This window comes from Elgaria multicarinata, chromosome 5 (genome assembly GCF_023053635.1).
Source record: "Elgaria multicarinata webbii isolate HBS135686 ecotype San Diego chromosome 5, rElgMul1.1.pri, whole genome shotgun sequence".
Lineage (NCBI taxonomy): Eukaryota > Metazoa > Chordata > Lepidosauria > Squamata > Anguidae > Elgaria > Elgaria multicarinata.
In genome coordinates, this window is record NC_086175.1 from 114,713,269 (window position 1) to 114,729,795 (window position 16,527).

The window sequence follows — 16,527 nt, forward strand, 5'->3', positions numbered from 1 at the left end:
GTGACAATAGCAGAAAAAAAAAGTGGGGGGGAGGAGGATCCCATTTATCTGTTACTAGAATACAATCTGAAGGGTGAAGTCTATTCATATTTAAACATAAAAAAGGCCTACAACTCCCATCATTCCCCAGTCAGCTAGAAAGGAATATATTTTTGGTAATATATTTTTTTAAATTATTTTCCCCCAAGGACCTCTTCTGAGAGAGTGGGTGGGGTGGGGCACAACTTTAATTGATATACGAATTTTAGTCATATTCTGTTTAGTTGGAATACATGTTGTAAATGTGTATTTAATAATTTTATGATATTGGCATTGCGGGATCAATGGCACAGAAAATAGTAATACTCCTAACGTGTGTTTCCAAAGCACTAGAAACTGACCCACTACTTAATGAAGCTTCCAGACGCTCAGTAAGTGACAACACTTTCTTTCTTTCTTTGCACAGTGCAAGCCTAAAGCACAAAGGGAAACTTATTTGCCAATTCTATAGAACAGATGAGTAGCAGCAGGACTGTGGTAGTCATTCAAGATGCCATTATTTACACCCTTCTCTTTCAAATCAAAGTGCTTCTGAGCAGCTGGAACCAACCTGCAATCAGAGGGGGTTGGTCACTTCTGGAAATCCCAGGTGAAAATATAGTATAAAACATGTGGCCTGAATAAAAAAAGCTTCGTTTTTACAGTTGCTTTTCGAAATGCTGGAATAGAGCTCTGGATCTGTCCATGGTGCTGAAGCCCAGTGCAGATTTTATTTCTGTTTACATTCATACATCCGTAATACTTTGTAAACTAAAGGTTTTGTGCCAACGGAGTGATTTCCAGCTAAATTTAAGCCTGGGTATAGAAGGCTAGCAAATATGTTGCTTTGTTTCATTTCTAATTCCCCGTTCTTGCTGTTTTTGTGTTCCAACAAATAAATACTTCCTTGTTTGAATGTAGTAGTTTCTGCAACAGGTACTTTCTATTAAATCTAAGTTACTGTCTATTCAAGCTAATTAATTACCATAGGGATAAAAATGCTCAGAATTGTAAGACATTGATTCCTTTCAGTGTCCCACATTACTTCTGCTTTGTGTTCTCCAAGTTCTGGATAACTACATTTTAATAACGAAGAATTAGACGGTGGTGACAAGAATTATATTCTTTTATGTGAAATGGAAAGGTTAATACTAGGGAATCCCAGCTGGTTTATAAAATGAGTAAGAATTAAGAGATGGTTATTCCTTCTATGAGGGTACCCATGGGGCCATTTGAATTAATGGGAATAAACAAGTGGTGGAATTCTAACTCAAGAATATGATAAAATATTCTTCCCCTGACAGTAAATGATGTCTTCACCTCATCTTCATCAAAAGTGAACAGTCCACCAGTTTAGAAATTTAACCCTACATATTACATCAAATCATGGGACATCATTCAATATTAAGTACCCTAGCCAAGAAGCAATCCAAACAAGCAAACTAATAGGCCAGTTCAGACAACATGCTAAGCCATGGATAAGCCACTAACCCTTTTACAACAAATGGTTAGTGTGTGTGCTTAAACCATAGGTATGTACCCACCATGATTAGGAATGGTTCACATGACATGTTAAGCCATAATGGCCCCATTCAGAAGACACCTTAAACCATGGCTTTAACCACAGTGAATAAGGCCTTTTGCTTTATTCACCACAGTTAAAGCCGTGGTTTAAAGTGTCATCTGAACAGGGCCAATGTTTATTTATTTATTTATTACATTTTTATACCGCCCAATAGCCGAAGCTCTCTGGGCGGTTCACAAAAATTAAAACCACAATAAAACAACCAACAGGTTAAAAGCACAATGTTTAGCTCAATATGTTTAACCACAATTCTGGACCGTGCTGTTATCTGTTTTAATGTGTGTGCACTTTTTGATTATAATATAACACACACACACACAAATCCAACCTAGGCCCACCCTGAATTCCACCCCTGGAATAAATGTAATCCCCATGTTCCTTGGGAAACAGATTCACTGAACCATTGCAATGACATTTGAAAAATCTTCTGTTTGAAAACACTCTTAAATTCTGTAGAACTAGATAACTATGAAGAAAGGCCCTCATCTGTAAAAACAGATGGTTGCCACACCACCCTTGAGACACGGTTGCCCAAATATAATTCTTCTCATCTGGTCATATTACAATATGCCCTTCTGATTGGACTGCTGGATATTCTGTCCAAAAGACCTGGAGATCTACCTTCCACCCACCCGATCTAGGCAAAACTGTGCACAAGGTACACTGCCCAATGTTGCATCAAGGTCTGTGATCATGGGTGTATCCTAAGGCTGGGGAACCTCTTTCAGTCGCGAGCTGAAGTCTGTTCTGGAGACACTCTCAGGAGCTGCATTCCAAGGGCAGTGGGGCAAAGGCAAAAGAGTGTGGCCAAAAATATAAAAATCTCAGTATATTGTAGCTTAAAGCTCTTACTGCAAGTACATAAGCCTTAGGAGAGAGGGGGAATATGCACAAAAGCCAGGAAGCCACTAAAATATTGGTTAGGGGAAATGGGGTGAGGATAGGGGAAAGTGTGTGTTTATCTGGAGAACCCCGGAGATCTAGATTGGGACACCAGGAGGGGTCTTACACACAGAGAGAGGGAAGGAGGGGAGAGGGAACTTATCAGCTGGGGGGGGGGGTGGAATTAGTTGACAAGTTTATAGTCCAGTTCTTCAATGGGTTAACTAAAAGAATGGCAAGATAAACAGCACATTTAAATTAACACAATATATATTTGTAGGCCTGATGTATGATGTTTCAACTGCTGTATAGAACTCAGTCAAGCGTCACTGACTTACAACTGAATTTGGCAGTCTGGTTTCCTTCTCGTTCATATTCATGAAGAATGAACACCGGAGCTTTAGGGTCCTCTGAGATTTTCCATCCATTGGTCTTAACTAAGAGCTGCATCTACCCGTACGAAGGCTGATTCTGCCTGACTCAGTTCTGACATTGCTAGATGCCACATATTGCCAATTGTGGTTACCCCTTCCCCCTGTGAACATAAGGTTTTTAGAAAACTGGGTCAGCTGCAACAACATAATTCTGTGTCAGCTACAAAACAACTCCTTCTATCATTGTAAATGTTCACTGCTAGTGGAATTAAAGCTGAATTTGAATGAGCAATCATATATAAAAGGAAGTTATTCTGTTCTGATATATGCAAATATGCCTGAGGAATATGAGGAGGGGTTTTTAATACAGTGCATCTAGACAACTTAACTTGCAACCCTATGAATGTTTAGACAGAAAAACATCCTGGAACTCCCAGCATTCCTCAGCCACTTTTTTTCTGTCTAAACATGCATAAGATTGCGCCCTAAATCACCCAGCAGACTGATGCTGCATTTATACATACATTTATTTCTGAGTAAGATCCTCTGGATATACTAGTGGTTACTTTTGAGTAAACATGAATACCATCTAGCTGTATGAAGTCTTGTAAATGGAATTCCCCCAGAGATTTGAATTTCCAATTTCTCTTAGGACCCTTATCAACTTTTGTACGTGTACAATATGAATCATTTCAGTGCCTACACAATAATTTACTCTTGCATGTCACAATGACAGAATAGGAAGCATGTTCTGTTGCTTTTGAATTATTCCTAGCAGCATAGGAACTAATATATAAGGAATAATAGTTTGGCTGCCAATAGAACCACATCATAACCACACACACTTTCTCAATTTGGAACACAGATTACCCCTTCATGAACGTAACAAACTATAGAGGAGTAGCAACCCAGGCTCCAGCATCCTGTCTATGCCATTGCCAAATCCGTGGATGCACACCTGCAAAAGCAAGCACCTGTACATGGACAGCCTCTTCTTCTGTGCTCCCCCACCCCACTCCAGAGAGGAGAAAGCAGAGACTCCCCATTCATCCCTATTTTGCAGTTCAGCAGGAAATGTGGAAGGACTACCAGCTGTGATTGCAAGACGTCTGACATACTATAGTCACCCGATAATTTTGTGACAAAATCAATTGTAGTGGCATGAAAAATGGATTGCTTAAAATTGCTTTTGCTTTACTCTTTGTCTTTGCTGTTGTGTTTCCTGTTCAATGCTTTTCCAGTGGATTTGTTCATGCATTTTATGCATGGATTATTGCGGGGAAGGAATAGAAGTTAGATTGGATCTACTAGTAGGTCTCTAGGTAATTTCCAGTAGGGGTGTGCACGGACCCCCCACTCTGCCCCGCGGGCCGATCCGAAAATTTCGGATCGGCCCGCTCCGCGCCGCTCTGCCCATACTCCACTCCTCTTCGCCGTGGAGCTCCGGCTCCGAATCGGAACTCCGCAGTGGAGGGGAGTGGCGCCAGGTAAGGCCGGGAGAGAAGGGCGGGGGGTTACCGGGCCCTGCCGCTGTCGCTGTCGCCCATGCGGCGATGGCAGCAGAGCCCGATAAGGGACCAAGGGGGAGGGGGGCCTTACCTGCCTCCATCCGCGGTCCGTCGGCTTCTTCAATTGAGCCCGCGGTTCAGCCAGGAAGTCTGGGTCGCAAGTGCGGCCTAGACTTCCTGGTTGAACCGCGGGCTCAATTGAAGAAGCCGACGGACCGCGGATGGAGGCAGGTAAAGGAGAGGAGGGGGGGTTACCGGGCCCTGCCGCTGTATGGGCGACAGCGACAGTGGCAGGGCCCAGTAAACCCCACTTACCTTTCCGGCGGAGCTCCGGATCGAAGCGAAGGATCCTCCTTCACCTCGATCCTCTTCACCACGCTCCGCCGGCCCCCCAATCCTCTTCGCCTCCGCCTTAAGAGGAGGCGAAGCACCTTGCTCCGCTTCTAATTCGCCGGTCCGATTAGAAGCGGAGCACATCCCTAATTTCCAGTAGATCAGCAAGGAAATCTGACTCCCAATTGTTTAACAGCAGCAGCACAATGTCATACAAATGCACACAAAATTATACTGCGGAAATGAAGAAAGCTTGGAAGAGTGACCAGAGGTGGGTTTTTGTGTTGAAAAATCAGCTCAGTTCAGTTCACTTCTGGTACTCAAAACAAATTCCTGGAGTCAGCATTCTTGAATTGTAATTATTATTATTATTATTAATAATAGTAATAATAATAATAATAATTAGTATTGCATTTATATCCCGCCTTTTTTCCTCCAAGGAACCAAGGCGGTGTTTATAATCCTTCTCCATCTCTTTTTATCCTCACAACAACCCTGTAAGGTAGAGGTTGGGCTGAGAGTCTGTGACTGGCCCAAAGTCACCCAGTGGGCTTCCATGACCAACTGGGTACTAGAACCCGGATCTCCCAACTCCCAGTCCAACACTTTAGCCACTACACCACACTGAAGCCAGCATTCTTGGATTCTAAGTGTATGTCTTTTGCACCAGACTCTGGTTAGTGGATGTCAAGATAATAGTAAGAAACGTAGATCCTGCAAGCCTGAGGTCTATTGAATGAAAAATTATTTATTTATTAATTATTTCATTTTATTTATTACATTTTTATACCGCCCAATAGCCGAAGCTCTCTGGGCAGTTCACAAGTCTACTGTTATTGCACTTCTAATGTTGCTATATTGATGTATGTCACAAATCACATTGAGGACTTTAGTGGTGGGGAACGGGACTGTTAAGTGTAAAAAAATTGTAAAAAAAATTAAATCAATTAATAGCATTTGGATATTATGGAAACAGTCGAGGAAGCAGTGAAGTGATTTGCTATTCATAGTTTTTGATCACCAAGTCGTTATGTCATAGACTAATCATCGCAACATACTTCAATGGTAAAACTTCAGTCTTTTTTATGCTCATTCTCATGCACTGAGTTTGCCATTTCATTTTTTGTTCCAGTTCTATAACTGAAAATTATCTTAATTCTTCTTCATTCTTTATTAAAACATTTCTGGATAGAATTCTTGTCTACAGGACTGTATTTGTGGTACATCAGGTCCTCATAGAGATTAAAAATAACAGCATAATTTATCACTCTTTTTAAAAAGCAAAACGGAACTGAATGTATTTTCAGTCCAGTAAGCAAGAACGATAAACATCCAACTCTCCCTCACCATCTCAGACCATAGAGACCTCCCTGACAACAGTATACCATGCTTCTACACACTGGGCTGTCACGGTGTGCTCGTGTCCTAATAACAGAGTAAGTATTATGTCAGACAGGACTTTCTAATGTTTTCCCCACATTTTGGTCCCAGCTAAGATGGTGGATTTGTGGACAGCAATCTTCTGAATTAACCCAAACCTCATAATCACTGCCTAACCCAAACCTCATAATTCCTTCTAATAGTGATCTCAGGTGGTGAGTTAGGTCAGTTAGAGAAGAAAAGAGGGAAATGAAGGAGGATGGAATGCTGTTTGAGCTTCTTATAGTATCCTGGAGGAGCGCATGGCTGGCAGACTAGAATCATGGAAAGGAGCACTTCTGTTAGGTGGTGAAGATTCAATGCAATGTTTTTTGCAGGTCCCATTTGTTTGCTGTTAATGGGGGGGGACTTTCATTAGCATCATGGGAATCTGCCTTGTCCTGAGTCAGACCCTTGATCTATCTAGCCCAGCAGCAGCTTCCCAGGGTTTCAGGCAGGAGTTTTTCCTGCCCTACATGGAGATGCTTGGGATTGACCTTGGGACCTTCTGCATGCAAAACAAACACTCTACCACTGAGCCACAGCACCTTTTCCAAATTTCATTGGAAAAAGCAAAGGAGACAGCCTAGTCATGTCACTAGTAACAAGCATATTTAGTCCTCTATCTGGCCACACAGAAAGCCAGGTGGGGCAGAGGTTAGAAACGGAGAAAACCCAGCTTCAAAATCACATTGGCCCTGTCTGTCTCTGTCCCACCCTACCTAGCTCAGAGACATTGTGAGGATAAAAAAGGGGAAACTATGCAAGGCACCCAACGTTCCTGGGAGGAAGGGGAGAATGAAAATCAATAAATTCCTGCCCTTTTAAAAACGCTAAGTAAATGGTCATCACCCTTTGTGATCATTCTCTTCTTAATATTATCATTCTCCATCAGCAAACTGGGTCAAATGGGGCTGATTTAATCTCAAAGATGAACTGCAAAAAAGCTCTGGGGCACCTTGATAACTTAAGAACATAAGAAGAGCCCTGCTGGATCAGACCGAGGGTCCATCAAATCCAGCACTCTGTTCACACAGTGGCCAACCAGCCATCAGCAGGACACGATGCAACAGCACCCTCCCACCCATGTTCCCCAGCAACTGGTGCACACAGGCTTACTGCCTCGAATACTGGAGATAGCACATAACCACCAGGGCTAGTAGCCATTGATAGCCTTTGCCTGAAGATAACTTACTTTATCAGCTCCATGAGGTGATATCTGAAGTTATCAGGCATTTATTGCTTATAAAATAAAAAAGAGAAGGGGGTTGTCAACAATCAATCAAACATGCACTTTATTTTACAGTCCACCCCATCACCCTGTTCTGCTGATTGTGTAGATTGGGCCTTTAAAACTTACCACATAGTCCTTATGAACATGGGGTGGGGAGACCCTGTGCAGGTCTCTAACCACCATGTTAAAACCCACCATTAATCAATCGCCCCTCCAAATGGACATTCAAGGATGCAGAAAGATGGCAATTCTGGGAGGATACAGACATCTATTTCCTTAGTGACAGAAGCTGCATGGTCAGCTTTTAAAAGTTATGGGACAACACATTCGCCTCAGGAGATGGGTACAAGTTGTGTACAGACAAATGTTTCTCTGAAACAACAGGGATTATTTGCCTCTTATCGCCTCAATTATATTAGCTGTGATCCAGCATCAGTAGCTTGATTACTCTACAGCAGACCTGCACTGCTTCACCACCCTGAATGCAATCCACCCTGCCATGTATTCTAGCCTGCCAGGGACATGATTAACTTCTTGCTGCCTGCCTGGAACTACAAAAATAGGGATATTGCCAGGCAGCTGGCATGCCAAAACACATGGCTAGTCAGCTGAGTCCTCTTGTTGGCTCAAAGAATATATGCCTGCTCTACAAACATAAATAGAGGGAGGAAATGGAATATAACCCCCCACAGCAGGGAGAAAATCTCATTTGCTTCATGTCAATGGTGTGGTGAAATTGATTTAATCAGATTGCAGGAGGATTCTTATTTAGCCAATTTCACCCCCTTAAAGGAAGCTTTGTAGAATCCTGCCCCCTTTTTTTTTTAAAAAAAAAAAAGGCGATGTGCGCTGTTTAAAATATGGAAGAAAAGAAAGGTAGAAGTAGTCATGAAGTCTAAAGCCTCATTCCCTGACTTCCTCCAATTTTTAAAGAAATCATGCCTCTCCTCAGTAGCCTGCTAAAAACAGCACCTAAGGGGTTGTCACAAAACATAACACACATACCCGCCAGCCCCCACGACCACCACCACCAGAATTACCACCAGTAATTTGAACTATGGCTACATCTGTGGAAATACAATCAATTTTAAAGCACACAAACGAAAAATAAAATTTTACATTTCTAAAAATGTAACCATGCTAGTCATTGGCATGGTAATGTCTTACTCATTATGGGCACCATCCAATAAGTGTCACACCTAAATGTAGTCACCCTACCAGGGGTTTGTTTTGGCGTATACCTTGAAGCACTGCAAAAAACACCAGTTTGACCACAGTCTGCAGTGAGACACCAAAAATGAATGTTTTACAGTCTATGACAGTGCTATACAACAACCTCTAGCAGAACAGACCTGAGTGTATTTTCTCAGAAATAAATACTTTGTTCACTCTAGAAATTACTCCCAAGTAAGTTTTCATAAGACTGCAACCTTGGCCTCTTAAAAGCTATTGTCAGTTTTTAGCCTTACAACCTAATCTTCTACATGAACACTCAAACGCAAGCCCTAATAAATTCAATGGAATGTGCTCTCAAGTAAACGTGCATAGAATTGCAGCATTATGCTAAAAGATATATCTGGAAGTAAGCCTAATTAAAAATTGCAGAACTACTTCTGAGTAAGCAAGCATAGAATTCCATTGTTAGTCTCCTCAGATAGTTAATGTAAACCATTTTCCTTGCTCTTCTGATTCAAAGTGAAAGAATCATCCACCTTATTAATACTGAATGATAAGTGGAGAAGTTTAGTTGTAGCTGTAGGGCTTTGAAGCAATTGGTTTGACAGAATCTCTGTGCCTCAAGTCCCTTTGGAAAAAAAATCTAGCTACTCTTCAGATGGCACATTGTTCCACAGCAAATTAAAACAAACCTACACATTCTCTTCCCATCTTCTCACTTTCCCAAATCTGTTCAAATCAACCCTTAAAGCAAATACTTAAAAAGTTTTTTAAACTATTGCTGTAAGCTGAATGCCCTCATTAACCTTTGTTGCAGTCTTTCAACAGAATACCTTGCATTTCTAATATCCAGCACTTCATGTGTGTGTGTGTGTGTTTAATACATTCTGCATTACTGTTTATTTTTAAGCCAATCCTTAAATAAAAGAACATCTCTTGGTTCTTGAAAAATAAGCCACGTGTGAAAGTTTAATCACAAACTAGCTTATTTAAATCCCAACAGGGATAATACAAATCAAGGATAACTAACAAAACCAGCAATGTTTGCTAATGTATAGATGCTATAAATTATTCTTTGCATTTAAAAATGCAGAGCTGTTTTCATGCTCTGATGTATTCTTTTATACCCTTCCCCACAAATGGCACCATTTTATAATTGCAATAAGGTCTGAGAGACAGTACACCTCTGGGGAATTATTGCATGTACTGAGTGGCTAGGAAAGGAAAGGAAATGATTGATTTCAGACATTAGGGAAGAATCCTCAGTCCGAAATGCATTAGAATAATCTGCAACTTCATACCGTTTGGATATTATGAAAAACAAAAACGTGTTTATAACAAAGCACAACGTTAATGGAAGCAAAATAACGGGCATAATCCAGCCAAAGAAAAGCACTTAATAGTTCTCATTATTTTGAATGGGAGAGAGTTAAGTATATGCATGCTTAACAGTGTAATCCTATACATGTCTACTCAAATTATGGTCATATTAGTTATAAGGACCTCACTCTCAGTAGGTATAGGGTTACATCTTAAATCTTTTTAGTTGATATGAGTGGGGCCTGAATGTGCTTAACTTCAGCGGGATCATGCCCAATGCTTTCCACGACCCTCACTTTTAGGTACACCAAAGCTTACTTGTATACATACATACACACACATGGATCCGAGTCCAGCTAGACTAGTAGCACACAGGCCAAGTTCTCACTGGTGTGGTGAACCTGTGTCTTGGTTGTGCCACTTCAGCCTGCTAGTAGGAGCTTACATAACTGTATGCTCCTCCATCCAGAAAACAAAACAAAACAAAACATTATTTTAAAAACTATGTTTTGGGGAGAAGGTGAGACTAGAATCCTTCTCCCCAACATCTAGTTTTCTATTCTTGTTTGCATTTTTATTATTTATTTATTACATTTCAATACTGTTCAATACGCCAAGCTCTCTGGGCAGTTCAGAGAGGAGCATCCAATCCTATGAGCTCCCACCTGCCGGCTGAAGTGGTACAGCCCAGACACAGGTTCACCACCTGTATTGTTCTTTGTGCCAACTAAGCCTAAGTCCCACTGAAAGCAATGGGACTTCAACCAGTTGAAGCTAGATTGTTACATTGGTTTTAATGTGGCTGTGGCCTAGTATTAACTGAGGTGGTAAACCTCTCCCTAGGGTGTTCCACTTCAGACTGCAGCTGTGTCAAAATGAAACACCAATGAATGTCAGAAAATAAAGAAAACTGCATCTACTCAAGAAAGTTGTCAGGTGCCAGTTCTATACAGTATAACTGCATTGCTTAAAATATAATTGCCAGTACTAAGGTATATTTGGCATGATACACCAAGAGGTTCTGAAACAAGCTACCTCTGGCTAGATGATAGAGCGCTTGTCTAAACGCACTGGAAGCATACATTCTAGCTCAGCAACAATTTTTCATCTAATGAGCCAAGAGTGGTAGGGGGAAAGAGGGAGAAAATACGGAATAGTTACCACGAGCCCAAGTCTTTACATTTTAATGCTACAATGGCAACACAACGTAAGTTGTTGGAACTTGTGCTCCCCAATGCTCCCCCAATTATCTTCTACAGTCTATAATCAAGTCATCTAAGTGAGCATTGGGCTTTCTAGAATCACTGAGGGAGAGAGGAGAGAATATGCAGAAGTACATAAATTAAAGATGGTGATAACATTGCATCGTTAGTCTTTACTTTTTAATGTCTATCTAGAAGTCCTCTTCCATTTATTTTTCTTCATTGTACTTTCTGTTAATTAACATGCACTAAAGGGATTCCATCATGTTGAGTATTGTACACAAGAGATTTTAGGTAACAGTCTACACTTAAAGCACTTGCAGCAAAGAATAATAGCTGATTATTTATTAAGTAATTGTTGAGCCAAATCAACAGCATTTCCTATAAATAAAATTTCTTCTGACTGAAATAAATGAGATACGAATTGCCAAAAAAACCCCAAAAAACTACCCCCAAACCCTTTGGATATGATTCAGACAAAGTTAAGCACATTTAAGTCCTATTAACTTCTAGAGAAGACAGTACGATCCTATGAATGTTTATTCAGAAGTATCACTTTGTATAATGGGATTTACTCCTAAGTAAATGAATAAAGGATTGCAGTATAAGACACATACTTAACTCTCATCCATTGAAGTCAATAGAACTCAGAAGTGGTTAAGTTAAGCAGGATTGCTCCCTTTGTTAATATTAATAACATACCACACAGGCAGCCACTTCACTCACTCACTTTCCTCAAGTAGTTTATGGTTGTTTCCCCTTGGGGAAATCACATCAGTCTCATTTGAAATATTTGACTGTGTATTAATAGATGGCATTTTGACACACACTCTTTAGGGTCTGGATTCACAAGAAAAGAGCAGGAAGGAGGGAAACAGTGGTATGCTGTCACCACACAGTGTTAAACCAAAGATACATCCCACTAAGAACTGTAGAAGTCAGCTCCATACTATATTAATGATGAATTCAGTTTTGAGTAGGGCAAACTGTGGGCTAGGGTGGACCAGAATATATTGTAGAAGGTGCATAAGATTTAACATGAAATGGATTTCCTACCATCCCAAAAATGATACCACTTTTTAAGAGATCTGATGATAAAATAAGTTACTGCACATCACCTTGGTCTTGGTAACCACAAAAGGTATCTTATTCCAGATTTAATATAAGAAAACGGCTGTTACACTTGAAAATGCCTAGAGAGAAAGATACAACCCAAAACATTCCTGTGGAGTAACAACTCCATTCCCTCCCATAAATATATAGATATAGAAGCATAGCTAAACTGTTTGGCATTCGTTGCTTTGCAGGGTGCAGGGTATGTAATACTGCAGAGAGACAGAGAAAGAGAAAGCGGAGAATAAAAGAAAAGAAAAGGAAGAAGGAGGAGGGGAATCAGCACTGGGTGGTGGGAGGTCATTTTTTACTTATTTACGCTTAAGCAGGGGCAGATATTTCAAAATGAAACAAAAGCCAATCTCTGAAAAGGAGAACGGTAGTGTTGGAAAAGAGGAAGAGAGAACAATTACTGGCATGCTAAACCTTACAGAAAGGTCAGCTCATTCTTGGTTCGCTGCAAATTGGGGTGAAAGACCACCCCCATCTCTACCCCAGTGCTATTGAGACAAAACTCCAAAGAAGTCATTTCTCCCTTTCTGCTACACCCTCCCCACTTCAGCTCTCCCTTCCATTTTCATTACTGGCAGTTGATCTAAAAACAGTCCTTTAAATACTGTTACAGTTAAGTATAATTCCCAATAATAAAGGAAGGTAAAGAAATATAGATTCACTGTTCTATATAATTTGGATCGCTTATATATGTACATCACAATCATACTGGCTACACCATTTCTTTTGGGCAGATTATTTTATATTTGGTAACACTGTGCAGCTTTTTCTTGTCTTCTCCAAAATGGTAAATATAAATAAATAAATAAAGACGCATCCTTCCTTTTGCAAAAAGTCAGTGAGAAATGCAATGCAATTTGTCATACGTTTGAATTCTGTTTCGTTGGTTTGTTCTTTCATTATTAATAGTAATAATAATAATAATAATAATAATTTTTGCTGTCGTTGTCTTCTTCAGGATTATAATAATAACCACTCAAATATGTACAAACACCAAATTGTGTCTTTTGGTGAGGTCCCCACAAAATCAATGAATAAAATCAAGACAATACCACTGTTTGCAAAAGCCCTGGAGTATCTGTGTCCAAACATGATCTTTCGGGATGGGGGTTCTGAGGTTTTGGGGCAGAAGTACACTGGATACTAGAATCCTGGGTGGTTCTTCCTAGCCTGGACGGTTCTCCTCCTTGGGGGGTTTCATATGTGTCACCCGCCTTGGTGCTGCTGGTGCTACTGCAGTGGTCCCGTTCATATTCCTCCTGAGCCTTTTCCATTTTCCGTTTCTTCATCTTCCTCTTGTGAATGTGGAAAGTAATGAGGGAGAGGAGAATCAGGCAGAAGATCAGAGCGACCAGAACAATTAAAACAAAAGTGGAAGAGAAAGACTGGAAGAGCTGCCCCATTTGCGTGATGCAGGTGCTGCTTGCATTTGAAGAGCCAGAGGTCCTATTGAAAAGGCAGGTTGGCAGGGAGAGCCTCAACTCCTTGGACAGCTTGGCACTCATTGAGAGGCTTTTTGTAAAGACGGAGATCAGGGATCTCTCTCGCTGCAGATGCTCGTACCGGGATGCTGGCGATGGTACTACGCTCGTTCAGGAAATGCCTTCAGCTTCACGCAGTCCCTCGTTAGAGAAAATGAAGATCCAGCCTGAAAAATAAAAGAATGAGTCTTTGTTGGCTTTTTTTTTAAAGCAACAAGATACTGGCCAAAACAATCTCCTTGTCTCTTTATTTTCCCTTTAACTCCCACTGCAGCCAGCTTTAATCCTTCTAGCATAATATTCCTCCCCCACATTTTTTAAAGAAAATAATAGTTTAAACACAAATACACAGGGGGTTGGCGGCACTTGGAATAACGAGACACAACCTACTGAGGATTGGAGGGATTGAAAAATACAAGACAATGCCCTGGAAAATGAGGACTGCATAATATAAATCCCAGCTGTCTCCACATCCCAGGAGAGAGAGAGAGAGAAAAAGAGAAATGGGACAGGATGCTATAGACGGCATTGATAACCTCATTTTCTTAAATTACTCAGCCGCTTGGTAGTTAACTGCCTGACCATCCCACCCCTACCCACCCCCAATCCCAAGTTCCAGAGCCTGGCAAAGTTTGGACTTGTGTAGATTTCTACCGTGTGCCTCTTCTGGGGCTTTCCCTCCACCACCACCACCACCACCACCCTGCCCGCCCAGAACGACCGCTAACCCGGCAGGAGGCTGCTGGAAAGGGAAGCCCTTGCCTCGGGGCTGAGGGAGTAGGCTGCGACGGAGCAAGAAGAGACACCCCCTCCCCTGTTCCTTACCTGGGCCGTTGTGTAGTTATGTGTAGTTATATATATATATATATATATATATATATATGGGTGGGTGTGAGGGGGGAAGAGGACTGCGAGGGAAGCCCCCAATTGCCGCCGCGGTCGCACCGAGGCTGCGAAAAGCACTGAATGAAGCGGGCAGAGCCGCCGCTTGTGTCAGCTCAGCTCGCAGCCTATAGTCAGCCCGGGCGGTGACGTCACGCAGCCAATGCTTCTGACTGGGCTCCGCTTCCCGCCGCTCAGCGCCGTCGCCTCAGCAGCGGTACTGACCGAGGCGCTTCGTTCTTCCCTGACGAAGGCCCGGGCCGTTCCCCTCAAGCCGTGCACACGCACTCCGGTTTTCGCTCCTCTGCCGCCTTTCTTGCTGCATTCCCGCCTAAACGCTGCCTGGCCTGAATACAAAATAAAAAATAAATAAATCCCGCTTAAAATGCCCTTCCTCACCCCACCCCGAGATTCATATTCACGTCAGCCAAACGACGCCCCTTCAGAGGTAAAATGGGAAAAAGAAAAGCCCATTTATAATGCTCTCCCTACCCAATCCGTCATCGCTTCAGCCAGCAAGCATTAACATCTCTTCATAAATTAAAATTCCGCCCTTCCCAATTTACAATCTCTTCAAACGAAGAACGAACCTATAAATTTGAAATTCCACTGCTAGAGCCATCTGTGCTCACCCCGCTAAACAAGCCCCTTCTCACTGCAGCTAACCACCCGAATTTAAGCTCTAAAGACTTAGGGACACAGTCATAGGATTTTTCTGTCTAAACATGCATAGGATTGCGCCCTAAAGGTGAAATTATTATGCATGTTTAGACAGAAAAAAGTCCAACTCTCAGCATTTCCCAGCCAGCACAGAACTTTTTACCCTGTCTAAACATGTATAAGATTGTGCCCCCACACCTACATTCCCACAGCAGACCCCTGCCTTTAATTTCTTAAACAAAAGCTGCCAGGCAGGGCCAAACATTTGTAGTGGGGGGGGAAAAAGGCCCCACATCAGGAGCAACATTAAAAGGCAGCAGTTATCTTGTTATTACATTGCAATCCTATATGTCTCTACTTGGAAGTAAGCCCCATTGAGTTCAATGGGGCCTATTCTCAGGTAAGTGTGTTTAGGATCCCAACAGTATTGTATTGATTTTCCCTCATGGAGTGAGAGGAGGTATGCATCTCTAATTTCAAAATTGGGGCTATGGGATGGGGTCAGGGAATGGTGCCAAGGTGGTTCTGACAGCTTAGGGTGTAAGATCTAAGGATGCGGGAGATGAGCAAGCAACTGCAGAAAGCTAAGATGTACTCCTTTAATTGTTAATGGAAGACACCCAAACATCGCGCTTTATATGTGTACGTGCATGATGGCCCTAGCCCTTCTCTACTGCCCTTGCGGTGTTTCCCTGCCTGGAATATACCTCAGGAAGTGAAAGAAGTGGGTAGACAGCATCAGGAAGAAGAGTTTGGGCAAATGGTATTCAATAAACAGAGAGATGAATTGACATTTGGTGGTGAGAGAATAATGGATGTAATCCCAGAGCATCTATTGAGTGGGGAACTTGATTCTCTGCTTAGGCTTTATATCTTTGCTGCATATTGCTCACTGTATAGGCCTCATAGGTACTGATGTGGCTGGGAACCAGAGAGCAGCTTCAAACACTACAAAATATAGCAAGAAGTGGAAGCACAACTGCCTCTTCTTTCTTGTTTCTCTCCTTCTTCGTAATATCTGAAGCAGAACTTTGACATCAAACCCCAGCAAGTAAGATGCACATGTTGTCTCCCCACTGAGAGCTTTCAAAACTCATTGCAAAGGCAAATATAAGAATGTTCTACTTTAGATGCTACAAACACACACAGAGAACAGGAAGCATAAGGCAGTTGTGCTTCCTGCCTCTCCTCACAGCCTCTCAGTTTTCAGCATCAGATAATTTCCTGTAATCAAGAAAGGAAACCTTTTAGAGAGCATACAAACCAACTGTTTTTCCTGATGAACTGGAATGTGATCTTCATTCTGTGCTCAAAGTTTCAATTGATTA

The 16,527-nt window shown here is 41.8% G+C and overlaps 1 protein-coding gene across 1 annotated transcript; it reads right to left on the reverse strand.

The window, feature by feature from the left end:
• Positions 1-12,179: 12,179 nt before the first annotated feature.
• C5H11orf87 (chromosome 5 C11orf87 homolog) lies at positions 12,180-13,749 on the reverse strand. The gene has a single exon (XM_063127824.1). It carries the CDS (start codon positions 13,679-13,681, stop codon positions 13,217-13,219), a length of 465 nt encoding a protein of 154 aa, XP_062983894.1. The 5' UTR covers positions 13,682-13,749; the 3' UTR covers positions 12,180-13,216.
• Between the last annotated feature and the right edge of the window lie 2,778 nt (positions 13,750-16,527).